General features: G+C 35.9%; 2 protein-coding genes across 5 annotated transcripts in view; one reads left to right on the plus strand and one right to left on the minus strand.

Annotated features, from left to right (window-relative positions):
• Positions 1-27,123, minus strand: part of LOC127064233 (chromatin assembly factor 1 subunit A-B) — a 113,990-nt gene that overhangs the window by 42,277 nt on the left and 44,590 nt on the right. Inside the window, exons 1-2 of one of the 2 annotated variants that reach the window (XM_050995002.1) lie at positions 7,531-8,301; positions 3,057-3,315 (exon numbers count right to left, since the gene is read on the minus strand). In XM_050995002.1, the coding sequence (XP_050850959.1) occupies positions 3,057-3,305 (249 nt within the window). In that variant the 5' untranslated portion in view covers positions 3,306-3,315; positions 7,531-8,301. Of the gene's footprint in view, positions 1-3,056; positions 3,316-7,530; positions 8,302-27,123 lie in introns of those variants that run through there. The other variant, XM_050995012.1, reaches the window with a different exon arrangement.
• The window catches only part of LOC127064071 (uncharacterized protein DDB_G0287625-like), a 42,413-nt gene continuing 39,819 nt past the window's right edge, over positions 24,530-27,123 (plus strand). The window contains exons 1-2 of one of the 3 annotated variants that reach the window (XM_050994607.1): positions 24,530-25,738; positions 25,829-26,137. In XM_050994607.1, coding sequence (XP_050850564.1) covers positions 26,035-26,137 — 103 coding nt within the window. In that variant the 5' untranslated portion in view covers positions 24,530-25,738; positions 25,829-26,034. Of the gene's footprint in view, positions 26,138-27,123 lie in introns of all 3 variants that reach the window. The other 2 variants (XM_050994616.1, XM_050994599.1) reach the window with 2 other exon arrangements.

The following is a 27,123-nucleotide window of genomic DNA, read 5'->3' on the forward strand; positions in this document are numbered from 1 at the left end:
CTCAAAATTTATCCTTTAGAAGATTTATTCTTTCGAAAAAAAATAGGACCACCCTATTCTTATTCTTTTCTTAAAGATACAAAAAGATTGACTGGAATCTTGAAAAGTTACGATACCGTTGGAAAGCGGATGTTCGGGTAGATATTACTTGGAGGAAGGGTAATTCGATGAAGATATATCAACGGCACGTTCTCTTCCTTCTTGTCTCACGTGTCTGCTCAAAGATTTGGCAGACGATAGGTCGTAGTAAAGAAAGTAGAGTGTGTCGGATATCTTCAGGCGATTATCTCCGAGTAGTCTCGAGAGGTAATTCGATTTTTTTTTCTTTTTTTTTTTTTTAGACTCTCCACCCTTTCGTTTCTTACCCTTCATATTCCCCACTCTCTATCGTTTCTGTCTCTGTCTGTCTCTTTCACCACCTCAACCCTCCACTGTCTCTGTCTCTATCTCTCTCTTTTTTATTCCTTCGAAAGACGAAGCCCTCGAAGTCAGAGTAGACGAATGGCGGCTCTCGGTAAGGTGCACGTGCCACCCTGATCGGGATCTTAACGTGACTCTAGCGTGAGCCTTATCTGGTTCAACCAAACTGGTCGCCTCGAGCACCTAACGAAACTCTCTCTCTCTCTCTCTCTTTCTCTTTCTCTAAACTTGTTTCGAATAAGAAAGAGAAAGAGAGAGAGAGAGAAAGAGAGACTTTATTTCACCTGGACGTTCACACATTTTCGTCAAGGTTGAGGCTAACTTTCTTGTTACAATACTTCAATCTCCAAGGCCCTTTCATAACATTAATCACACGCAACGACACCCATATCGCGGAAATTCAAGTAATTGTCTACATATACATATGTGTGTGTGTGTGTGTGTGTGTGTGTGTGTATGTATTAATGTATTACGAGTAAGTGTAACTCGTAAAGATAAGGTATAAGAACGTGTTTTCAGTAATATTGTAGTCTAATGTAATAAATTATTATCAAACTTGGCAAATCTGTGTTTTTTATAAATCAAGTTGTCGTCGACGTAGTAATACTCTATTGGTTAGTTGCATTTTATCGAAAAAGTTGTAAGAGGTAAATATACCTACTTACCTACGACGAATGATCGGGAACGAAGTTTATTGGAATTGGAATGGATGAGAAAAGAATGTTCTATCTGGTAACACAGTCGTCCTCGAAGAGAAAGAGAGAGAAAAAGAGAGAGAGAGAGAGAATGATGAGAGTATCCTTAGTGATTTGCAGCATTTCTCTTTCTATCTTTACTGGGAACAGTATCGTTCGCGTTTGAGATAACGAAATTGTCGAGAGTTCACGGAAGCTGATAATAAATCGAGAAGGAGAGTTAAATGGACCAAAACTACGGTACTATACGATACGATACGTCCTATATTCGATACTCCTACAAAAAGAAACTGCAACGAAAGAATTTGGAGTAGGTATGTAGGAAGGGAAATGACTTACTTGGCAAAGTATTCTCTTTTGTACAAACCCTTTTGCCAAAATCTTCCATCGCGAGGTTGACCCAATACGTGTCGCTCTTATATACTTACTTACTTACTTATTTACTTACTTAATCTTCGAATGTGACCTTGAGAGAAAAGAAAAGAAAAACGAAGTACCTTTTTGATCCTTAGAGGACTGGGTTTATCTTGAAATGGTCATCCTGTGACAAAATCGAAGGATTCAACGAATTTTATGATACCTATTTGATTCTATGTTCCCAATCGACAGAGAGATATATATTCTCGAGTATTTCTGAGAAAACTAGATATTCTTTTTCTCTCTATTTTTCTCTCTCTCTCTCTCTCTCTCTCTCTTACTCTTACTACGAGATACGAAGAGATGATGATATTTAAAAAGGAATTATCAGACAACTCATCGAAAGAGTCGTGAAAGCAAGAAGATCGATACTCGCTCAAACCCCCTTAAAACGTTTCCCTGCAGTGAATATTTGAGAATAATGTTCGTTCTCTTCCTCTCTCTTCTCTCTCTCTCTCTCTCTCTCTGTTTCTCTCTCTTTCTCTATCTTCCTCCCTCCCCCTCCACCATACTCGAACTCTCTTGGGAAAGTTAAAATCGATTTAAACCTTTCACCGACTGGCGAAAATTCAATTTTTATTAAAGCCCTCGTTCGCTTACAAACACGATCCAATCTAGCACGGAAGCTGGATGGTAATAGAACTCGTCGCGTATGAAAAAGGGACTAAAGATCCCTCTTTCATCCTTCGTTTAATATCAGAAGATTCTAATTCTTGCGAGTGGGAACCTTCGAGACACTTGAGACTTTTGATTTTCATCAACATCCCTGGCCTGAAAAATGACCTAAGAACGATGTTATATAAAATACCAAGTGGTGTACCTTTGACATTTGACGTTACACGAGATGTTTAACAACTTCCGCTCCACGTAAATAATTCGAGACACTTTGATAGAGGACGAGTGGGACGAAATTTTCAAGAAACTCATTAACGGATCGCCAGTCGCAATGCGTCGTCTAGATGCCGAGAGATAAAAACCAAAATATTATGTTTCTCTCTCTCTTTCTCCGTTTCTTTCTATCTTTCGTTTTTACGAATGAATTTCGTTAGCAAAATTTAAAAAGATGAAGGGACATAATTGAAGAAATAGCTTAACTTTGCTTCTCTATAATTGATATAGAAATTTAACTTTGAACGATGATAACGTTATTCTTAGGTAATTGAACCCATCACGATATTCTTCAGCCTCTTCTAGATCCTCTCTTTCTCTCTCTTATTATCTATCTTCTCACCCTATATCCAGACACTTCCTATTATCTTCCTTAGGCACGTCTTCGTTAAACGTCTTATCTTGGTTCATCGTCAACGTGAATTACACCGCAAATTCTAATATCTCAAGATCTACTCTCTCTCTCTCTCTCTCTCTTTCTCTTTAATGCACAAAACTAAAAGGATTCTCTTGGATGATAAAACACGAAGAAGTGAAACCGATGTTAGAAAATGATTAGATGACGATCGTAACGTTAAGAATTACAAACTCAAATATTTCATTTTTTTTTTTCTTTTTCTATATTTTATAACTCACGATTTTGTGATGAAGATGTTGGAGTTCCCTCTCGGTGACTCTTCTACGAGACAGCTCACGTTGCTCCCGCCTGTACTGACTGTACTTGTAGAAAAGATACATTCCGGGAAGCGCAAGGACAACCAGTGGTTTCATCAATCCAGCTCGACCACTTGGTCCACGTACACGAGGTTCAGGTGGTTCGTCCAGTTCACCTAATTGTCCGGCACCTTCGGCCACGTCCGGTACTGCCGCACCGGCTGCTGGCATCTTGTCTTTTCTAAGAGAAACAAAAAAAAACAGAAACGATAAAAAAAAAATTGAACGAGAAACGATAATATTAATTTCCTTCCACGTTGACCATCATAATTTGTATTACGTAAATACGAGTATGTATGTTCGTGTGTGCGAATGAAACATGACATTTTTTTTAATTTGGAAAATAAAAGTAACAAAGAAAAAAAAAAAAATTCTTTTAGCGGAATCGATCTCACTGCAGCATCTTCTTTGAGGTATCGACGAGATCTAACGAGGCGACGAAAACGAAAATCGCTGTCCGCAGAGGTTTCCGTTTTCTGCTAGAGTTCACAAAACGATCAGATGGTTTTAGGTCGGCTAGAGACGGCTATTGGTTATTGGTTTCCCATCAAACCGTTTTTTACAGTTTCTTTCGGTGCACGAGAAAGAAAAAAGAGAGAGTGAGTGAGAGAGAGAAAGAGAGAGAGAGAGAGAAAGGAAGAGAAAGTTGTCACAAGCCAGGCGAGCTTCCAAACGTATTCGGAGCACGGCATTTTTCCCACCTGACACTCTCATCTTCTCTCTCTCTCTCTCTTTATCTCCTCCTCCACCCCTTGCTTCCTCATTTCTCGATATTTATAATCCTCGTTAACGTCCCTCGAAACGACCGTAGTAGCTTTCGATCGGAAACGTCGTCTACACTGCTCTACTCTACTCTAGTCTACATCTCTCTCTCTCTCTCTCTCTCTCTCTTTCTCTCTCCTTCTTTCTGTCTCTCTTTCTGTCTCTCTTTCTCTCTTCCGATTGTATCTTTTCAAGCTACTGTACAATGACATTTCTCTTTAATATGACAATTTATTCGTCCTGATAAATATTTTATATTATAAATTCACATTATTAAAATGTCTTCTCGCATGGGAAATTTCGAGGAAAAAAATTTGATCCCGATCAATAGCAATGAATAATAATATCATTTATCAATGATAAATATCTTTACGATCAATACTTTAATAATAATAAATTTGATAAGAACAAAATCGAAATAATATTATATCCACTGCTTACATCGAATACTTTTCTTTTTCTCTCTCTCTTTTTTTTTTTTTTCTTTTTTTCCTCCCGATAAAGGAAAGTGAAAAGAAGACTCGAGTGAGTTGGGAACGTCGAACTATTCGAAGAATCAACGACAAAAGGAGTAGATACGTTGTATCGTTCGTCGTCGAGCAGATAGGAGTGGACTCGAAGAGTAGTAAGTACACCACCCCCTCGTCCCTCGTATCTTCCGTGACTTCAATGAAATTTCGTAATCTACTTGGAGGTCGTTCACCGACTATATTTAATTCAAGCGTCTACTCGCCGTTCTATTCTTAACCGACCGCTCTAGAAATAAGCGCGAACGCCGCTTCGCATCACGACCCACGTTTCCCTCCCGTTTTGCTCCGCCTCTCGGCAAACCTACCCTCTTTTACTCACAAATACACATACACACACACGCACAAACACAAACACATACTTACACGCGTTCTCTCTCTCTCTCTCTCTCTCTCTTTTTTTTCTTGTATATTCCTCTTACTTGCACCTGGTGGATGCAGCAAAAGCGTCGCATTTGGTGTCACGCAACGAGTGAGTTCGACTATGGACTGCTGTTGTATATTGTAAACGAACGATCCTTCGTGATTCATAATTCAGTAAGGAAACTCAATCTTCCTTGGATCCTTTTATCTTTTTTATTTGCTCTCTCTCTCTCTCTCTCTCTCTCTCTCTCTCTCTCTTTCTTTTTCTTTGTTGTCTTTCTTTTTAAAAAGTAAGCAAGTAGGAGCTTAGTATCTCGTTCTTTTTTCTTTTCTTTCTCCTTTTATATTCTTAGCATGAAATTTTACTTCGACGATTTAGATAGACGTGATTATTTCGTTCGGAATGATGTAAATGATAAAAAGGAAGGAAAAGAAAATTAAAAAACGCATGATGATAAGTATAAAACGTGGACATAATTAAACGTAATTGAACTTAAACGGGTATTCGTTTGAATTCGTTCCGAAAACAATCGGTCGGGGACATTTCGTAATAAACGAAAAAGATCATGGCCGATAATTGCGAGCAGCAACGTTTCGGTATATCGATGGAGTAGCAATTTAGAAAGGCAGGGCAAACACGAAACTCGATATAGGCTTGGCAGGGACGGACGATAATAAACCATAAAGATACGCGAGATGCGTAAACGAACGTACACAGACGTAAGTTACATACATAGGCTTTCTCAAGGGCTCGACATGTTATCACCTGGGAAAGATAGGTAATATATTATCGGAAATGAATCGATATATCGACTCGTTGTGCACTTCGCACTTCGCCGTGTCGAAGATACCTACACCACCTGAGGGATTCGAAGATGTATTCTCAAGGACAAGGTCTTACGAGCAAATACCTTTAACCGATTTCTTACAAATTTGATACATACATACATACATACATATAAAAAAATTAATATCGCCAATGAGAATAAAATTCGAGATAGAAATCGTGTGATGGGTCGATTAATTTTAATTAAATTTATTAGAAATTATATGATTTCTTTTTAAGTAAGAAATAGGTTTATTGTCGGAAGGATGCAACTATAGAACGAATCAACAAAGTTGATTGATGAGAATCCTAAGGTGTAACGATCGTAATGGAAAAAAAAAGGAAAAGGAAAAAGAAAAAAAGAAGTGTCATATATGTATCTATTATCGTTAGGTCTAGAACGATCTCTGGTGGCAGCGTACATAGTACGTATGCGTTTCGCCTTGACACAGCGTAATGGCGGTCGCAGGAACAAGGACGCTTAACGCGTCAGGATAACATCGTCCCGCCGATACGCTAGGCTACGGCCAAGTACACGTCCTGACTTTCTATTTTTATGCCGTTTCCACTTCGCAAGTGGAGTTCGATCGGCGTGTCTCTCTTTCGCGATTAGGATCAATTCTATCGGTTCTTTTTTTTCTTTCTTTCTTTCTTTTTTTTTTTCTTGTTTTTATTTTCTTATTTCTTGTTTCCATTGTTCCCTCCATTTCTCATTTTTTGTTCTTTATTTCTTTTTACCATCGGATAGTAGAAATCTCTTTAAATAGCCGTTGCCTTAATCCATCGAACGATATAATTAGATTTCCTATTTTTAATTAACGTTCACCGGAGATCGACCAAATCGAATTGGCGCGAACCGAGAAAAGAAACGTAATCAGTGTTAATTAAAGATTATTTTTTCAGAAACGATCCGTCATTGTTCTCCACGAATGTAACAAAAATTCGAATGCGGCCGTGTCGATGGACTCGACGATATTTACGTTCGAGTCGATGCACTTCGATGCATATGAAATATACATTCGAACGAACGAACGAACGAACGAACGAACGAACGAGATTTTTGTGAGAGAAACAAAAACAGAAAAAAAAGATAGCAAAAAAGAAGAAGAAAAAAGAAAGAAAGAGACAGAAGAGAAGAAATTATAAAATACGAAAAAGAGAGCAAACAAATCCGTGAAACTTCGATGCATTTCGAGTGAGCGTACTATAATGATTAGGAATACGGAAGGTCGATACGGATGATAAAGCGACACAAGGAATAACGTGGACGTTTGTATTTACTGAACGACCAAGTGCAAGGTATCAATCATATGTATATATATCATAGTGACTACATACATGTTGTATGTGTATGTACACAGTTAGGTACATGTACGTGCTATGTACTTCGTCAACAAAAAATACGAATGAACGCTTAAGAAAGATAGATTAGCTCTTTTTTCCCGCCAAATGGTATACTAGAGAACGTATGTATGTACTTACATACGTGCATACAAATATTTTTGTATGGAGGTATGTAATCCGTGTTACATGAGAGAAACATAGATCTCCCGAGATGAGAATCACCGCTTGTGCGCGTACATAGATGCGTACTCGCGTTTCCATCACGAGCTGTCTATCTCTCCTTGATTATATATAACATAGACATATGTTTAATTAAAAGATAAGAATATTATTTCAAAGTTGTACAGTGTAGTGAACGAGGAAAAGATAAAAAGAGAGAGAGAGAGAGAGAGAGAGAGAGATCGTGCTCTCTCATTCCACGTAGTCTCTTTCCAGCACGTGTATCTCAAAAAAATTACAAGCAAAAGGAAGAGGGAAAGAAAGAGAGAAAGAGAGACAGAGAGATAGAGTTAAAGTTAGAGATAAAAAGAGAGAGGACGAAGAGATAAGAGAAAAAGATAGCAGTCTCACTTACGCCTTTTTCGTATCTTCGTCGCTTCTCCACTCGTCGAAGATTCGGGAAGAGGCTGCGACGCTCGATAAAACTCGTCGGCGGAATCACCAGTGTAAAAGCGAGACGAAGATAAAAGAAGAAATAACGGAAAGGGGGAGAAACAGAGAGATACAGAGGGAGAGAGAAAAAGAGAAAAAATGATAAAGCAAACGAACGAATAAAAGGGACAAAGGAAAAAATACAGATAAAAAAGATAAAAATAAAAAAAGAAAGAAAGAGAGAGAGGAGAGGAGAGGAGAGAGAGAGAGAGAGAGAGAGAGAGAGAGAGAGAAAGAGAGAGAAACGCGAGAGGTCGATCCCTCCTCGTGGTCTCTCAAGCGAGGAAGAAGAACATCGCCGGTCGAGCCGCGACTGACCTGGCGGGAGACCGGCGGCTGCACTGCGCGCCTGCAACCAGGCAACCCGTGCACAGCCGTGCTACTTCGTCTCCGTTCGTATTAACTCGGTTATATTCGGCAAGGTTCGTACGACCTCGGCCGTTGACGCGTCCTGTTCGCTCGATTCCGGCGCTTTTTCCGAGGCCGTGCGAGGACGACCGATTTTAAACGAATATTTCCGAAGTTAGGAAGCGCGAGCGAGCGCCTGCGTGACGCAATGCGTGATACACCACGGACTAAGAACGATCGAAGCCGTAGTGCCGGCGTGCTGGCCGGGCAGCCACTGAGAGATGCTCACGATGGGTGACGCTGATTCTCTTCCTGATCCCTACGACTGCTACTGCCACCGCCACCACACTCTGCCTCTGCCTTCGCCACTACCTCTGCCTCTTCTTCTTCTGCTGCTGCTGCTGCTGCTGCTGCTGTTACTGCTGCTGCTGCTACTGCTCGAGAAGGATCGATAAAAGGAGGAGGGATTACTCGTGCGACACGAAGCGAAAAAGAGAAAGAGAAAGAAAGAAAAAGATAGGGAAAAAGAGAGATAGGTAGATAGATACATAGATAGATAGATAGATAGATAAAGAGAGAGAGAGAGAGAGGGATAGAAAGATAGAGAGATAAAGAAAGAAATATCCGGAAGGAAAAGAAACGTGGGACGTGTTTCTCCTCTTCGTCCTTTTTCATCGCTCTCCATGTTATTTCCTACCCCACTGCCACTACCATTACCTCGACGATCACCATTTTCATACTTTTCTATCTCTTTCCTTTTTTCAATCGACGTCACCCCTCTCTACTTTTCTCCAATCTCTCCTATTCCGTTTTTCATCCCTACACCCTCAAACATCTCGACTCTTCTTCCATCGACGTATGGACCGATATCGAGGTCATTGAACCTTCCGTACGAAGAATCCCTGATAAATGTTCTCTCTCTCATCCCTTTTCATCTCTTCTTTCTCTCTCTCTTTCTCTCTCTCTCGATCATTGCAAGTTGCTCATTGTTTCTCCAATGAAAGATGAAACTTCGTTATGTATCAGAGACTCGTTTGCGTATGTACGAAAGTGTCGCTGTGCTAGGTACTAAACTAACAAAGGGAAGAGCCACTGAAAGGGAAAATATTGAAGTGGCAATTCGAGCCGAGGGCAATTGGATAACGTGGACACAAACAATTCTTGTATAATAGCACTCCAATACAATTCTTCCAACGAAGTGGATCGTTTTTATAAAGAAGCACGAATAATAAACCGACGCCTTAAACGACGAGTTCCATCATACATATATATATATTTTTTTTAATGAACCCCCTTTCAACCCTCGTATTTTACGTACGAAGATATTTTTATATCATCAATAATCTTAGATCAAAGAGAAATTGAATGCTATAAATGAGCTTACTTCGATATAAGAATATATCGTTGAAAGAAATATGATAATGCGATAATATAACGAATCGTAATGTTAAAAGATCTTTAAGGATCCTATCGCCGAAGGAAGAAGCGACAATTGAATGCTTTTTTTTTGTATTTCTCTCCTCTCTCTCTCTCTCTCTCTTTCTCTCTCTTTTTCTCGTCGAAATAACGAGGCTCCCGAACAAAGCTGCAGTGGTTCTTGTGCCACGAGGAGGACCGTAGCGAAGGAGTGTCGTTACGTAATAATACCTCGGAAAATTCAGCGGTGTTACGTTGGTAACGCTCGTCGTTCGTTCTGCAAGGGCGCCAGAAACAAGCAATTTAGTTTTCTCTCTCTCTCTCTCTCCTTTTTGCCTTCGAGTACAAGGACCTCTCCAGAGTACACTACTCTCCGTTCCTGTGTTCCTCCTCTTTCACCTTCTTATTTTTATCGTCTTCCCTCTTATCTATCTTTCTCTATTCTCACTGGAATCGCACGAAAGGGAAATCGGAAGCCTTTTGAAAAGCATTTTTAGCCTGGAGTATTATATATCGAATGGTTTATCGTCTGGTTGAACATTCTAATCTCTAGGTATAGTCCCATGGAAGTATTTTTCAATCGGATAATTTTTTTTCTTTATATATATATATATATATATATATATATATATATATATATATATATATATAGTTTTCAATTTTTATTCCGATAGGATAGAATTAGAAGAGATATACAATACTAGAATACTTTCGTTCTTAAAAATAACAAATTTTTCAACGATTTTTAATCGCCATTTTTTTTTCTTGTTTATACACCACACGCATACACACACATATGTATACAGGTAAAGAAAAACTCATATATTTGAAAAGATCGATTACAATAGTACACGGTTAAAAGAATCTACGTTTTATTCGAGCTGCGAACACGAAAAATGATCTTTGAATCGAAGCCAGAGAATACAATCGGCTCACAGCTGCCCATTTTTTTCCCTGGAGTTCGTTTCGACCCGCTTCCATTGCACGGTTCCAGTGACGTCATTGTGTGAAACGTCAGATCAATGGTCTCCAGGGGTTGCTGGCATCGCTCTTTACCCTTACGCGTACCGAGAAAGTCAAGAAAGGAAGCACGGATCCACGAACGACCCACGCGAACATATGGATGTTTAAAGGGCGGATCGACGCTGACCTACTCCCTTAAATTACCTTCGAGACACGTTCGAGATTTCAACGGCCAAATGTCATAGTCGTTTAAATGAAAAAGTGGTCTCTTCGATCCATTTTTTTCTTCGTTTTCTCTCTATTCTTTGTTTTCTTTCTTTTCTTCTCTTTTTCTCTATTTTTTTTTTTTTTCATTCGAACATTCGAGCTAACTCGTTTCAATCATTTTTGTTAATATCTATGACGACATCGATAAAACGATTTATTTAATATTATTTAATTACGTAAATAATTAAATACTAATATTCAATATCTATGATGTTGAACAAACAACAATACTGGTATTAAATAAAATCACTTTTTTTTTCAACATTCTCGTAAATATCCAAAATAATACCAAATGGAATCGATTTTTAATATATTCGTGAATGATGTTATATTTAATTCAAAAATAATATCAGTAAGAAATATCTCGCGTTTTTCGATATTTTTGTAAATGTCGATACTGATCTGATAATATCGATCTTGAATAAAATTCGTTTTCAGCATATTCGTAATTAAAACGTAATTAAATAATATTAAATAAATCGTTTTATCGAAAAATTTTTGAGAATATCAATATTGATTAAATAATAATGTCAATACTAACTAAGTAACTTTTTCGTAATTTTTTTTAAGATATCGATAATATAATATCGATATTAAATAAAATCGAGGATTCAATATGTCTATGAAAATAAGCATATATCTAATTATATAATAATAATAATAATAATAATAATAATAATAATAATAATAATAATAATAATAATAATAATAACAATAATAATAATAATATCAAATAAATCGTTTTGTCGAAACTTTTCTAGAAAGATACCAATTAAAACGAATTCTTTTGATTTAGAAAATAAGATTCTAATCGATCTTTTAACAGTAACTTTCTAATTTAAATTCGCGGTCTAACTAACTAATCAAATAAAAATAGGGGATGGCAGAAAAACGCAAACACGACTCAGATGTCCATCACGAGAGATCTATTTAAACGGTTGAGTGGTAACACGTCGTATACATAACTACTCGTTCTAATCCCATGAGTACGTTTATCGAGATTCGACCAAAGTAACCGCACGTTATTATCGAATAATCGTAGGAACTAGACGATTTTATCGATAAAACGTATCGAACGAAATAAACCGAATTTCATTCTTCGCGATACTCGAGATCAAGAAGGAGCGATCTACTCGTTAAAAGAGTAGAATTCACTACCGTTCAACAGTCAGTTTCTCGTTAAATGATCGAGTATACGCGATAACGTGGTTAATAGTCGTTCATTAAGTCCCTTGAAAGTAGAATCGAACGATGGTAGTATGAGTTTTGTTAATAAACGATTTAGTAAACATACAAATTTTTTTTAAAGTATGATCTGTATGTGTTTTAAATTAATTCGTATTTTGAGACAAATATCGAATGGTTAAAGAAAGAAGAATATAGGATCGTTTAAAGATAGTTTATATATTTACCTTTATGAATACTATGAGCACTAAATTAAATAAATAAATAAATAAACATATATATATATCGAATAATAAGGATATAAAATAAACTAAAATCTAATGAATGAAATTAAATCGATTATATATAATTTATAGATTTATCTTTGTAATGCTATCTAATCTAATCTAACGATAAATTGAAGAATTTTTATAAATCCAATAATAAATTGAATAAATTAAATACATATATATATATGTATTTATTTATTTATATATTTATTTGTTATTTATATTTATTATATATGTATTTATTAATAATATCAAAACATGGGAATAGATCGATATACAAATTAAATCAAAATTTACAAAATCATTGTAAAATGAAATAAAAAATCAAAAGACAGAAAGAGATAGAGATAGAGAGAAAGAGAGAGAGAGACAGAGAGAGAGAGAGAGAGAGAGAGAGAGAGAGAGAGAGAAGATATCCTAGCGGACGATGACACGTTTTTCGAAAGGATTCGAAGGATTCGTGGCGTTCCACTCGCAAGCTGAGCGTCACTGGCATGACGTCATAGAAAGTTCAATGACGTCACGAGCCGTTCGATACGCCAGCATGGTACCTTGGAGTGGGGATACTCGTTTCACCGAGAAAGCGAACGAGCGAACGAACGAACGAGCGAGAGAGAGAGAGAGAGAGAGAGAGAGAGAGAGAGAGAGAGAGAGAAAAAATGAGAAAAAGAGAAGAGAGAAAGACAGATAAAAGTAAAAAAGAAAAAGAAGAAGAAGATAGTAGTACGATGATACTGTGCGCACGATAGAAAAGAAAAGGGGATGCTGTTAAGGGATGGGTTCCAAAAGAAAAGAGAGAAAGAGCTAGGGAAAGAAGAATTCGGAAAGAAAGAAGTGGGATCTGAGGTAAGTAGTGATACTAGTGGGGTAAAAGGGAAAGGGGTACGGAACGAGCAACTTTTCACGCCACTGTGGGTGAATGTTACTATCACAGATGTAGATTGGAGATCAAAAGAACGAGGCCGACGAAATCTACCACGCATTGTCGAACACTCCTTGCGTGTATATGTGTGTGTATACATATATATATGTACATGTATGTGAACATACACATCATATATGTATTACATATATACATGTACATATATATATATAGACATAAACATAATATATATATGTACATATATATGTATGTATGTGTATGTATATATATGAATATGTATATATGGCACTTCGTCAAGCTGGCACCCGAATGACAAAACTTCAAAATGGAACTCTGCTGGCTTTTTAATCGGACCTCTCAATCGGAGAATTTTTAATAACCCAGATGTGACACACTATCAGAAGAGTTTCGTTTCAGTCTCTCTCTCTCTCTCTCTCTCTCTCTCTCTCTCTCTCCTCTCTCTCTCTCTCTCTCTCTCTCCCCAAGTTTCTTTTTCTCTCTCTTTTTTTCTTTCTCTCCTTTCTTTCTGTTTCACAGCCGATGAAAACCTTTTGACGAATCTAAAAAAAAAATTTTCCTCCCTGTTAACCGAGATTCGAAAAGAAAACTAAATCTGACTCTATCAAAAGACCTATCAAAGATAACTATTTATTTCCATTGGATCGAGCATGATTGTATCATTTTATATTCCTTTTGGAATTTGACTTGAATAACAGTACTAGTATAGTTGTTATATCTGTGTATGTATTAGCCGAGTCCGACGATCGGTTTCGAGTAAACGAGTTAAACGCGAGATCGAGATGGAAGAGTTCGAGGGAAACGACCCATTTAATTAGATTCAATCTCCAATGGGAAAGCTATTCGCTATAATACGTTATTCGAATGTATGTGTGCACCTTATTTATATATCGTATATACTACACGATTCGATCGATACGACGATCAAATTTTGTTCCTTTTATTTTCTCTTTTGCTTTTTTTCTTTCTTCTTTTTCCTTTTTCTTGTTTTTTATCCTTCTTTAAACGTTCAATCCTGTTCCCCTCGCTATACTACATAAGATATTTTATAAGGCGAGAGGGTAGTATGAAATAATGAAATGCCTTGCTCGTGATCATACGTACATATACGATTTATAATTAAACACCCGGCTGAATTTAATTTCAGTCGGTAAATCACGAAGAAACCGGTTTTGTTTGCCTTCGAAAATGTTCCAATTAACTCCTTTCAAAGTGGTGGCTATTTAAATCGAACTCGTCTGCTTTCAAACTGCTTAATACTCTTCTACGATAAATCCAAGCATACATACATACGTATGTATAATACTTCTTTCGAAATTAATCGACGTATGTAAGTAAGTATGTATTTCTATGTATGCATCGTAGAAAACAAAAGGTTTGCTTGTATTTATTTATTTCGAGAGTAAGAGAGAAATAGAAAGAGAGAAAGAGAGAGAGAGAGAGAGAGAGAAAAGGAGAAGAAAAAAAGTAATCCGATTCGATTCCGATCCGAAAACTAAATCAAATGTCGATTTATATGTATTCTGCATTGGCTGCATCATATCGATGGGTTACATACGTATGTATATACGTATTACTACGGTAAAAAGACTATAGATTATATATGTATATGTATATATATACACATATATATATGTACGTATATATGCGTATATGTATATCAAATATCGGCATCGTGTCTTCGAATAACATAGATGCCAGATAACATCGATAGGTCGACCAATATGTGTACGTACGTATGTCCGGCGATCATGTAACGAATCAATATGATAAAATAATTCGATAAAATTTCGTATAATAAATCGTTGAAGATTTATGAAGCATCGGTATGCATTGTCACGCGTTAAAAAGATAAGTGTAATGCTGTGGACGGTTCAAGAAGGGGTAACTAAAGTGGATACCAAGTCTAAAAAGAGGCCGTGAGAGTGTATTTAAAAAGGTCTGCTCTTTAACCTGTGTTGGTCTATTTTAAAAATATGTATCTACGTTGTATATATAAAAAAAAAAGAAAGAAAGAAAAAAAAAATATTAGTGATGAATATACTCGTCAACAATGGAGAGTACACAGCAGCAATACTAAAATTGAATTAAATCGAGAAAGAAATGGCCTTTCGAAGGATCAATAATTTTCAAGCAGAAATTCATCGATGTTATTGACAAAAGTTAATTGTGTTAATTGCGTTAACTCAATATACTCCTGTTTGCAAAGATAGAAATTAAATTTTGTCGTTTAAATTAATATTTTAATGGAAATTGATAAAGACATTCGAACATATCTACGAGACGTATCCGTATCTTATATTTAAGAGAACAGAAAAATATAAATATATATTTATTTATATAATATATATTTATTTATTTATTTATTTATTTATAAGGAAAACAAAGAAACAGAAAACAAATTTTCACCACTTTGCAAAAATTGCACACGATCGATAAAATATTATATTTACAAAGAATCGATGTACAAATTATTTAGGTGTCAATTCTTGTTGTTATTGATTACTAAAACAACGCTATTTGCTTGAAACAGCATTCTGTGAAATTTCAGATCTCAACCCCCTCGTTTAATGGTAATTTGGGAGAACATCTAATATAAGATGAGACAGAACAAGAGAGGACCATTCCGTTCCGCCCTGTTTGTGGTGTGGGTGTGTCTGTCTGTCTGTCTGTCTGTCTGTCTGTTTGGGATAGAGTGGGGGAGGTGTGTCTATCTATCTGTCTATCTGAGATGAGGGTATGTCTAGATGAGAGTTAATAAATGGTCGAAGGATTTCGATTCGTAAGCTTTTTGAGACGGGTAAAGAAAAAGAGGGAACACTTTTTCTAGAATTTTGTTTCAAACACTAATTAGTATATTTAAGCGATTACGTTACTACGTTTCTATCTCTGTTCAGATTCTATTTCTAACTCTCTGTTATATTATACTCTGTTATACCTACGTCAAATTTGTTTCGTTCGTTAGATGAGATTCAAAACTGGAAACTCACGGAAATAATTTATTAACAATATAAAACAACGTCGTACTCGACGTAATGCATTGCAGGAACTAATAATGATCTAGATATTAAGTTGTCGTAAAGAAAAAAAAGAAAAAAGAAAATTGAAAGAGAACTGATCGTTACAACAATCGTTCACTGTTTTTCTTTCTTTCTTTGTTTTTCTTTTCTTTTTTTTTTTATTTTTTTGTATATTTCATTATCGTCTCGAAATATTCTAAAATGTCTTAAATCTATCCGAATATTTTTTAATTCTCAATTAAAGTATCAATTTAAATAGCAAAAGATAATATTTTTCTTTCGAATGACGTCAAAGACAAATAACAGATTAAACGGATTACAATTGACAATGACAAAAAAAATCGAAGGGACGATAGAAATCTTGAATTTGTTTTTTATATTGTTATTATTATTATTATCCCTAGTAAAAATTATTTGTTCTTTCCATAGTCGGTGTTACGTACGTTCCTTCGATTTCCTTTTTCTTTTTGTTTCGTTTTATTATTTTTTTGTCGTACGTATTTTCGAAAAAAGACCGGTCCAATTTAATCGTCCGAATGACGAAGATTCGAAAGATTCGAAATAGCTAAGTACTTACTAGATATCTACCACATTGGTCGCTTGGATTCTCCGGGATGCAAGAGAGGGCAGCCGCATTGCGCTACCCCCACTATCACCTAGCACCGGTCATAAAACGCACGCTTGCGATCCTTCTTTCACGAAGTGTATATGTAGCGAATATCGCTTGGTACCTTTACACCGTCCTACACCTCGAAAACGACGACGTTGCTATGCTCTTCCCGATAATTAAAAAGCTCTTCTCCGCGAGACGTAGATTAGCATAATGAAAATGCATGAAAAATAAAAAAAAAAAGAAGAAAAGAAAATATTATAAAAATAGGACGTAGTTGTGTTGGATGGGTCAAGTTACGTTAAAAACGAGAGAAAGAAAAGAAAAAAAAAAAAATTATATATATATATATACATCTATCGTGTGTCCTTTTTTAACGTTTAGAGGCAATTGGTATTATTTGGCTTATTGTTGACTAACCAACGTCTTGTTCTTCCTATTAACGTTTAATTAACAGACTGATGAGAAACTTCCCGCTGTTTGAGCATCGATTTCCTTTTATAACGTAACAATGTCCGCCATTGCATCGCCGCGCCGGTCAACACATTCAAGCCGGCCGGCACGTCGGTATCGGACAATGCAGAAAGGAATTGTTTCCCTTCTACGGGACGACATTAATCAACCCCAACGTTATTCCACCAAAGGCGAAAACTCAAAGCGATGTAATTTACACGTTCTTGCTATCCACAACGGTTCGTAAGAGAAACCAGATTAAATTGAAAATTATTTGCGGCACTTTCGTATCAGGCTATATCGTTCTCCAATCTACCATAACAGTGTGTGTTAATAGTTGTTAGATCGAAGAATTTAAACGTGTTCGTTCGTCTCCACGTATTATATATTTCATTTAGAACAAATTCGTGATATCGATATCCGTTTGAAATGCGATTGAGAGTGTTATTTCAATCTTTCTTCTATCTTCTTTTTCATTCTTTCTTCTTTTCTTTTTTTTTTTCTTACGAATTAAAACACAGCAATAATTTTTTTTTAATGGGATCGGGTTAATTATTTAAGTATTCGAAAGTTAAAACTTAAAGAAAAAAAAAAAAAAAACAATTTAAATTTAAATGTTAACTATGGAACACGCGCGATAAGATTATTTCCCTTTTAAAGCTTTGATGTCAGCACTTAAGAATTCTAAGCTCAGGATAATTCACTGGATAATATGTTCAGTCGATAACGTATAGAGATATCTATTTACAGAACAGAGAGATTGTCGATAAGGTAGGAAACATCGGTAGACATTAAAAGATTCATAATGGCGGATATCTTTCATTCATCAAATAATCAAATATTTCATTAATGAACAAGTGATCTATCATTTGAATGGTACGATTATTTTGAAACATCGAATACAAGAAATTAATTAAATTTAGAAACTTATCAAAATGCAAACGTTAGACAATACATCAAAGAATCGATTGTCAGCCCTATGATTCATCGACGATTTTTTGCCAACGTCAACAATGACAGAAATTACCTTCCTTCTTATTGCATACAAAAAAAAAGAAAGAGAAAGAGAGAGACACAGAGGAAGAAACGAATATAAAATGCGTGGGTTCATCATTCGCGAAAGAGAAACTACGCCATCAACTTGTTGTCTTTTAAATCATTTTCGCTTGATTGAGCAAATGAAGATATGTTGCGCGATAATTAACAAAACGTTCGTCACTTTTTATTAATGTCGAAGTTCACCTGCAATTATTAACGAACCAATTGTCATACTTTATTAATTAAATCTTCTTACTTATTGTGTGTGGGTGTATATATATATATATTTATATAATAAAAGAGAAAACTGTGAATATTATTTACAGAGTAATAGATGCGATACGCATGAAAATGATTTTATTCAAATAGGATGTCGGTCAGACTAGGAAAAAAAAAAGAAAAAAAAAAACAGAAAAAAGACAAAAAAAGGAGCGAAGAGTTTGCTTTCCATACGATTATTCATGGTTATGTCACGAAAACGTTGAGAAAGGTGCGCGTCCTGAACTCGCGTGATTCCTGACTATAGAATGGCAGTGAAAGCATCAACAATAAGTAACAAGTATAAGTGTAATCGTCATATCGAACGGACATGTTCGTTTGATTGTGTACATCATTTAAACGTGCATACACATGTACAGTATTGTAAAATGATGCTTGTGGCTTACCAGGAAGGAAACGTTAAAATTCTCTCTTTTCTAACTCTCTCTCTCTCTCTCTCTCTCTCTCTCTCTCTCTCTCTCTCTCTCTCTCTCTCTCTCTCTCTCTCTCTCTTTTTCTATCTATCTCTCTATGTCTCTCTTTCTCCTTTCTCTCGCATTCCTAAAATGCACGAGACGCCAATCGACGCGAGTAACGTCGACGCCAACGTTGAGTCACTTTGTCCGAAAGTTGTTTGCAGAAATCGTCCTCGGCTTCTCTTCACTTATCAAGACTTTTTCCTGTCATCCTTTTAGGATAGCCTCGATACACTTATCCCACAGGATGTTACAAAGTCCCATTGATAAGATGTTTACGTACGTATATTTCCTTTACGTCGTTAACACATCGTATTCTCTGGTCGTTTCTCAAAACTTCATATTTGTCGTCTTTACCAAAGAATGGAATAATCGTAAACACATTTGCGAAATATTTCTCGCGAAAGCTCTTTTTTCTTTTAACCAAGACTTTTGTTTTATTAAATCATAAAGCATTAATATCAGAGAGAATCGATCGATCGCGATATATATTTTTCTCGATTGAAAATTTCACTGGTTTCTAATTTTAATATCAATAAATAAGCATCTGCTTCTTCGCGATTCTCTAATCGTATCTTCATTTATAAATATTGTTTTTTTTTTTTTTTTTTATGGAGGAAAATAGTTGGAGGGTCGTAACAACGACTTTACGTCGTCGTACAGACGGCACGTAAGCAACCGTCTAAATTTGGATTTTCCTTGAGACGGGACAAGGAGTTTAGGAGAGAACGTTTATGAAATTCCACTTTTCACATGGAACTTGGAAGAATTTTCGTACGATTCTCCGTCGATCGTGGAAAGAAAAAAATTCGTCTTGCGTTGTATTAAAGAGAAAGAAAAAAGAAGGAAAGGAAGAAAGAAAGAGAGAGAGAGAGAGAGAAAGAGAGAGAGAGAGAGAAATAAGAAATCATATAAAAGGAAAAACGAAGGAAATGTGCGAGTTCTATAAAAGATTTCGAAATTAATCAGCGCATTATAATCGTGGCATAAAGTTAGCTTGCCGTAACGAGCCTGTACGTTTCCTTAAAGGTGAAAGTAAAAGTTGTCTGGCACTTTGCCGTACGGCTCGTGCCGCAAAATCGTTCGTTCGAATTGGCCCTTATCGTTTGCCGCACATTCTACGAGAGAACTTCCGGAATTTGGAAGATATTTTTTGTTCACCTACTTTCTAGTATTCGACGACCTTACGATCTTCTCCATTTTAGTACATCCGATGTTAAATTAATTTCTATTTTCGATATAATTTAAAAGGATATAAATCTTCTTTTATATATATATATATATATATATATATTTTTTTTAAATATCTTACTTCTCAGATTCGATTTAGAGATATAGCTTTGGATATAATTTTATTATATTTTTCAGACTTTCAAATATAATTTCATATTAGATATATCTTCTTTGAATGTAATTTAGATAATTATATTATTATACTTTACACGTATATATAATTCTGAAAGAGAAAGAAAAAAAAAAAGAAAAGGAAAGAAAGAAATTTCTTCGATTTTATCTTACAATATTTATCAATAGAATTTTCATCGTCGTTTGATTTCATCGAAATTTTGAAAGTAAGAATTAAAGAAGAAATTCGTTTGGACGCTATATATTAAATTCATCAATTCGACATCTTACCTCCATTTAAAGCGAATACTTCAAACGAAAAAAAAAAATAAATCGATTCGAACATTTTCTTCGCTCGTATTTCCCTCCTCCTCTTTTAACCGGCAGATAATTCTAATTAAATTGTCCGTGACTAACGTTGAGCGAGTACAACTCGTGACTCAGAAACCATCCCGATGAGACGTTCAACAAACTGGCGCATCGAAGATTATAAAACATTGCTTTTAAAATTCACGTGACTCTTTTACTGGATTGTCGGATCAAAGAAAGAGATTTTTTTTAACGAAGGGAGAAAGCATCGTGAGTGCACAAAATGAAGTTCGATCGTAAATTTCCTTGCTCTTTTATCATTCATTCGTTCCGTATTTTACATTCTTTTCTTTTTTCTTTTTTTTTTTGGCTTCTCCTCGTCTTTCTTTTCTTTTTCTTTTTTATCGCTTCAAACAAAATTACCAGGTCGGCCGACGATAATTTTACGAAGATCGTAGGTACTCACGTTGCAACGCGTTCTACATTTTGCAAAGAGACCCGAGAGCCAATGGGAGAGAGGCGAATTTTATTTCGGTCGAAAGACTCGTCTTTTTGCATTCGAGAATCAGCCCGGCGTCTCGTTCCTCTCAGTCGAGATATTTTCAGGAGCTCCAACAGGGAGAACTCTGGCACATTGCATACCTCGAAAAAGTCATTTCATCCGCGCTATGCTGCGTCTGGCTTGTGAAAGATAAAAGTAAAGCTCTTTTTAAAGCTTCGTTATTTTATCTCCCATTCTCTCTCTCTCTCTCTCTCTCTCTCTCTCTCTCTCTCTCTCTCTCTCTATCTATCTCTCAATGTATCTATCGATCTCTTTTTCATACATATTTCTTTTTTTATTTTTCTATTTTATCTTTTTTTCTCTTTTTTTTCTTTTTTTTTATCGACAAAATAAATCCATATTATATATATATATATATATATATATATATATATATATATATATATATATATAGAAAAGAAATAACAGAAATATCACACGTTCGTTCATGCGAAGATAGAGATATAAATTCGTGAAATATAATATTTTGTTCGTGTTATAATATCGAAGTATCGATTCTCGCATAAGTTTCGATCGCGTTTAAACTCTCGGCATTTCTGTGTCGTCGTTGGACGCCTTCGGAATATTGATATTAAACGACTATCATTACTGACATTGGAGACGTCTATAGAGCATTGTTCGACAATACATACACAAGTCCTCTCGACATGGATCAGTGCATCGTTCGTTTATAATATCTCGTTTGGACGCACTCGACCGAATGGCACGTTACCTTCGAGCTCGATCGATCGTAAATAAAGTCTACCGACTCTTCTCGTCTCTTTTGCAAAGATTTATTGGTATTGGATAAATCCTTTCTTTTTTTCTTATTTCTATTTTTTTTCTCTCTCCTTTTGTTTTCTTTTTTATTTCTCAAATAAAATATCGATGATAGGATCGACCATTTCTCTCTCTCTCTCTCTCTCTCTCTCTCTCTCTCTCTCTCTCTCTCTCTCTTTTTCAATCTTTTTTTTACAAATGTCGAACAAATTAATTCCTCGGACAAAAAATTTACTAATCCAAAATTTACATTCTGATTGTCCAGCTAATCTCAACTGTAAATAATTCCGAAAAAAAAATCTTATCAAAAAACCTCATAAAAAAAATCATTCGAACGAGGAATCCCGCCATCGATATATCCACACAAATCCACAAACACATACATACACACGCATGTGATCCTATTTTTTCACCTGCCCTATATTCCCCAATCCCCGCGATAAAATAGTCTCCTCTTTCTATCATTTTATATTCTTCTTATTCTTCTTCCTTTTTCCCCTTATAATTCAAGGTTAGAATAGTTCTGCTAATATGTCGTCGTCATAGCAAGATCCCATAACGGCGAGAAAAGAAAGGTAACAGACCGAGAACCGTGACACTTTCCAAAGGTTTATAGTAACCCAAACCATAAGACGACATAAAGAAACGTACCCTGTAATATGTCTATGGAACGTACCGGCTATTTTGTCGTTGGAACTAACTAAACTTTTATTGTCATGATTTTGCTTAAAGTTTTTCCTTGCTTTAACCCAAAACACGCGATTCGTTTTACTCGAATTTTAGCGACTTTCTTTTCGTTTCACTTATATACAAAACGTACACAAGTCCACAAAAAAAAAAAAAACATAGATAGGATAATATAGTAAATGTATTTTATCGAATCGAAGAGAAATCGAATCACGATCATTATTTTTTATCATCATCATCATCATCATCATCATCATCATCATCATCATCATCATCATCATCATCATCATCATCATTATCATTATTATTATTATTATTATTATTATTATTATTATTATTATTATTATTATTGTTATTATTATTATTATTATTATTACAACAATAAGGAAACATTACCATTCGATTTTTTCTATTTCTTATTTTATATGCACTTTAAGCAGTCAATGATACGAATCACGTGGCGAGTATATAGTAATCGTAGATGGAGAGTGAAAGTGTGTCACTGAATTTTTTTCATTTTTGCATTGTCGTCATAGATCTCGAAACGTTTTAACGTCACAACTTGATCACGTATATCCTGTATCCTGCAGCATGCGAACGCATACAAGCGTTCGTCGTCTAATACCATTACTATCGCTAATACTATTAACCAACGCTATTACCGTTACAGGTTCCCTCGGTATTTCATCTTAATGGAACGATTTCGCCGTTTCCTTCGCTTACCAACATCAATAAGACCAGTTTCCACGAAGAACCGTGACCATGGTTCTATATCGTTTTAGTTTAGTTTACGCTAAAGTTTAACCATCGTTCACTTATCAAGAATCCGATCGAATCGAAACACGTTTCAAAAGGAATGATAGATATACTCAAAACTTCATTTCGTAGATACAATTACGTGGTTAAAATATTAAATTTAGATTTATAAATACTTTCAATCATTGACTGACTCACCCTGTCAAAGGACATGCAATACGTTGAAGTATTTTCGTATGAAAGGGAAAAAGCATACGGGGTTAACCCATTTATGGTCGATGGATAAAAAAGAAAAACGGTTCTGGCGATTAATCGGATGGAAAAATTGCATCCCAGCTTGCGGACAGCTTCTGTGTAAATATCGGTAAATATACATTGAGAGGTGTTACTTTTCTGCTTTGGGGGTAAATAAAAATGGATGTAGTGGTAAAGAGAGAGAAAAGAATATATATATATATATATATATATATATATATATATATATATAGAGAGAGAGAGAGAGAGAGAGAGAATGCAATGATATATCACGATCTCGAGACGTGGAAGTAATCGAAAAATTGATGATTCTAACGTAAGTTAACTGACTCGTGTACAAAGTGTTTCCGAGAAAAAGAAAGAAGCGTTGAAACTCACCATAAATAGCATTTTTATCTCGTCCATTTTCGTCTTGACTAGTATCGACTTGACTAGTTTTTGGACAACGAGCAAGGCGTCGTAAACAATACTACGAATATATTTCTCAAAGAAAATCTTCGCTTTTTCATTAACTATATTTCTCAAGGATCAGCCGAACTACAAGTAGAATTATTACTATTAATTAATTGAATAATTAACGAAGTAGACGTAATTAATTCAACAATTAATCCCACACAACAGTAACTAATACAAGCATTCATTAGTTTAAAAAATAATGAATAACGAGTAGTACATAATCGTTTTCAATCTCATATGCGAATGATAGAGAATTATTTTTGTTATACTTCAAACTTTAGTTTTGTTTCCTCTATAAAACAACATTCTTTTTATAATTAGCACATAAACATAATTCAATTTCATAAATATTATGTTGCTTTAAAAAAGAAAAAAAAAAGAAAGAAAAAGAAAAAGAAAGAAGCAAGAGAATCTGTGTTTTTTACTCGTTAGGCTGGTAAGGGATGCGCGTAAACACGGTAAACGATCCGTAGGGTAATAGGGAGAGTAGCTGCGCAGCTACGCTGTTTTATAGTGGGGATAGACAGTCGAGAGGCGCGAGGAGCGGTGGTGGGGGTAGGCACGATGCACTCTGGGCCTCGAGCGTTTGTCAGTCACAGTCAGTCGTTCGCCGGACGCGCGCCGGATTGGACGTTTGATGTTTTTGTTTGTTATTTGTTCGATGCCACGCGCCTAAACGGTTCTCGAGTTTCGATTTAACGTTCGAAACGTGTCAACGGGGTTCGTGCAAAGACTCTCGATTATATCGTGGGGTGGACTGTGGTGATGATGTGTTAAACGTTTCTCCTATTAATTTAACTATATAAAAGTATATGTGTATATATATATATAAATATATGTATATGTATATATATTTGTGTTAGTAGAAAGCTTAATAGTAGTGCATTTGTATCACCTGTGTAAACAGCGACGAACGTTTCTCGTGCATCTGAACATCGGAAACATATATTCTATCTCAACGAGGAAGAGAGAAAGCTTAGAGAGAAAGAGAGAGAGAGAGAGAGAGAGGGAGATAAAGATAGAAAGAAAGAAGATAATTAATAAATACGAAGGAAGAGAAAGATCGAAGAAACACAGACTTTCTTATCTCGTTATTCGCACTCGGGACGATTACATTGCCAAAACATAACAAATAGTGAATCTTCTAAACGACCGATCAAGGAAATTTCGTGGAACTAAACTCTTATTGTTAGTTTCTTGGAAGTCGATAATGTAGGAAGGAGAACGTATTTTTTCTTGTCTTCGTTAGAAGACAACGTAATAATAGTATAACAATAACAATAACAATAACAATAATAATAATAATATTAATAATGATGATGATAAGAACGCCACCGCCGACGACGACGACGACGACGACGACGATGACGACGATGACGATGACGATAATGACGACGACGATGATGATGACGACGATGATGATGTTGATGATGATGACGATGATGATAATCGTAATCGAGGCGTAGAAGATACGCACATATATATTATTATTATTATTGTCGAGTTTCAAATAATCTCGTCGAACGATAATATTATAAAGCGAAGGAAAGGCACAGTGCAAAAACTGAACGGCGCCTTCTCGATCGTCGAACCGTCGTCTCGACCAATAACGAACGTCGCCACCTTCCCTCCCCTCCCCTTCTCCTTACCATCATTCTATCTCTTTCTCTCTCTTTACGTGTACTCTGCTATTTCGACGGAGAAAGAAGAAAAAGAAAAGAAGAAGAAAAAGAGGAGGAGGAGGAGGAAGAGAAGGAATCGATTGTGGTGGGGAGTTCAATCGTATGAAATTTTTTGAGGTTAGAGGCGCCATAGTTACGAACTGTGAGGACCCGTGAATGTGTGTGTGTGTGTGTGTGTGTGTTGTAATTAATTCGTCATTATTAAAGGTGATTCAGTCTCGTCCGGTTTTGTTATAATCGTGCGGAGGTATTTAAAAGACGATGTTGACTATTGACTGAACGAGTAATTTTTTGGTTCTCGCGGGGGTGGTGTAGTGGTGTTGGTGAAGAAGAAGGAGGGGGAGGAGAAGGAGGAAAAGAAGAAGAAGAACGAGTCGATAGAGTAAAGTAAGAAGAAACAAAAGACGGTGGAGATGATGATGGCGCCACAGGTGGTGGGTGTTCTGCTGAAGAAGCCGGGACAGCAGAACCATCCGCGCATAACGCCCCTCGATCGACAGGAAACCAAGATAAGGGGTGAGTTTCCATTTCTTATTTCTTTTTCCTCTCAATCCTACCTTCATTTCCTTCAACCTTTTCAATTATGCTTTCTATTTGGTAGAAGGGATGTAGAAGTAGGAATATCTTGGATTTCTACGAGATTCTATATGCCAGATATTCGATCGATGAAACGCTCAGGTTATTCAAGTCCAGATCGATCGGAGCGTGCGTATATGTGTCGTCGTATATATGTATATACGTATATACTTGTACTTATTGATGTTCGAGCGAGAGAGAGAGAGAAAAGGAGATAGAGGACGAATATAACATGCTTTCACTCGACGTCTTTCTTTATTACATTTCTCCAATAATTTGTTCGTTCGAGGAAAGGTAGATGTCACAAATGAAAAAGTTATTATAACCTCGAATGAAACTGTAATAACCTTTGTTTACTTTCTCTTTGATTTATATCGAATTACTCGTCGAACTAATCGAAATCGATTATATATTTTGATTAGAGGTATCAAAGAATTTCGGAAGAATGTATTGGATTAATAAACATTCGTGTAGGTCTACGCGTATATCGTGGATAACAATTTTGTTATTCAATCTCGTTGCGGTTTATTAACCTAATCTTTCGACCGCCTGTTATTTTATTTTATCTATGTACTTTCGCTTTATCTGAGCACAATTAATTTCTAACCGCACGCGGATATCCTGATTGATAACCGCAGCGAGATAGAATACGATAGCCATGGTATATTCGTTTCAAAAAGAAATGGCGAGACCGAGAACCGCGTACTTACCTATATCACTTTGGAGAACGCTTAACATTCTTTGACATAATGAGGATTCGAAAGGCCGAAATGCCGAAGAGTTCGTCGATCTCGTCCTTTTCTCGATCTTGAATATGTTACACGTTCTTTCGTAAAAAAAAAAAAAAGAAACAAATTAATATGAATTCACGTAATGGTCAAGTATTAACACGGAAAGTTATTAATATGGATGTCAAAAGTACGAAA

This window comes from Vespula vulgaris, chromosome 1, assembly GCF_905475345.1.
Source record: "Vespula vulgaris chromosome 1, iyVesVulg1.1, whole genome shotgun sequence".
Classification (NCBI taxonomy): Eukaryota; Metazoa; Arthropoda; class Insecta; order Hymenoptera; family Vespidae; genus Vespula; species Vespula vulgaris.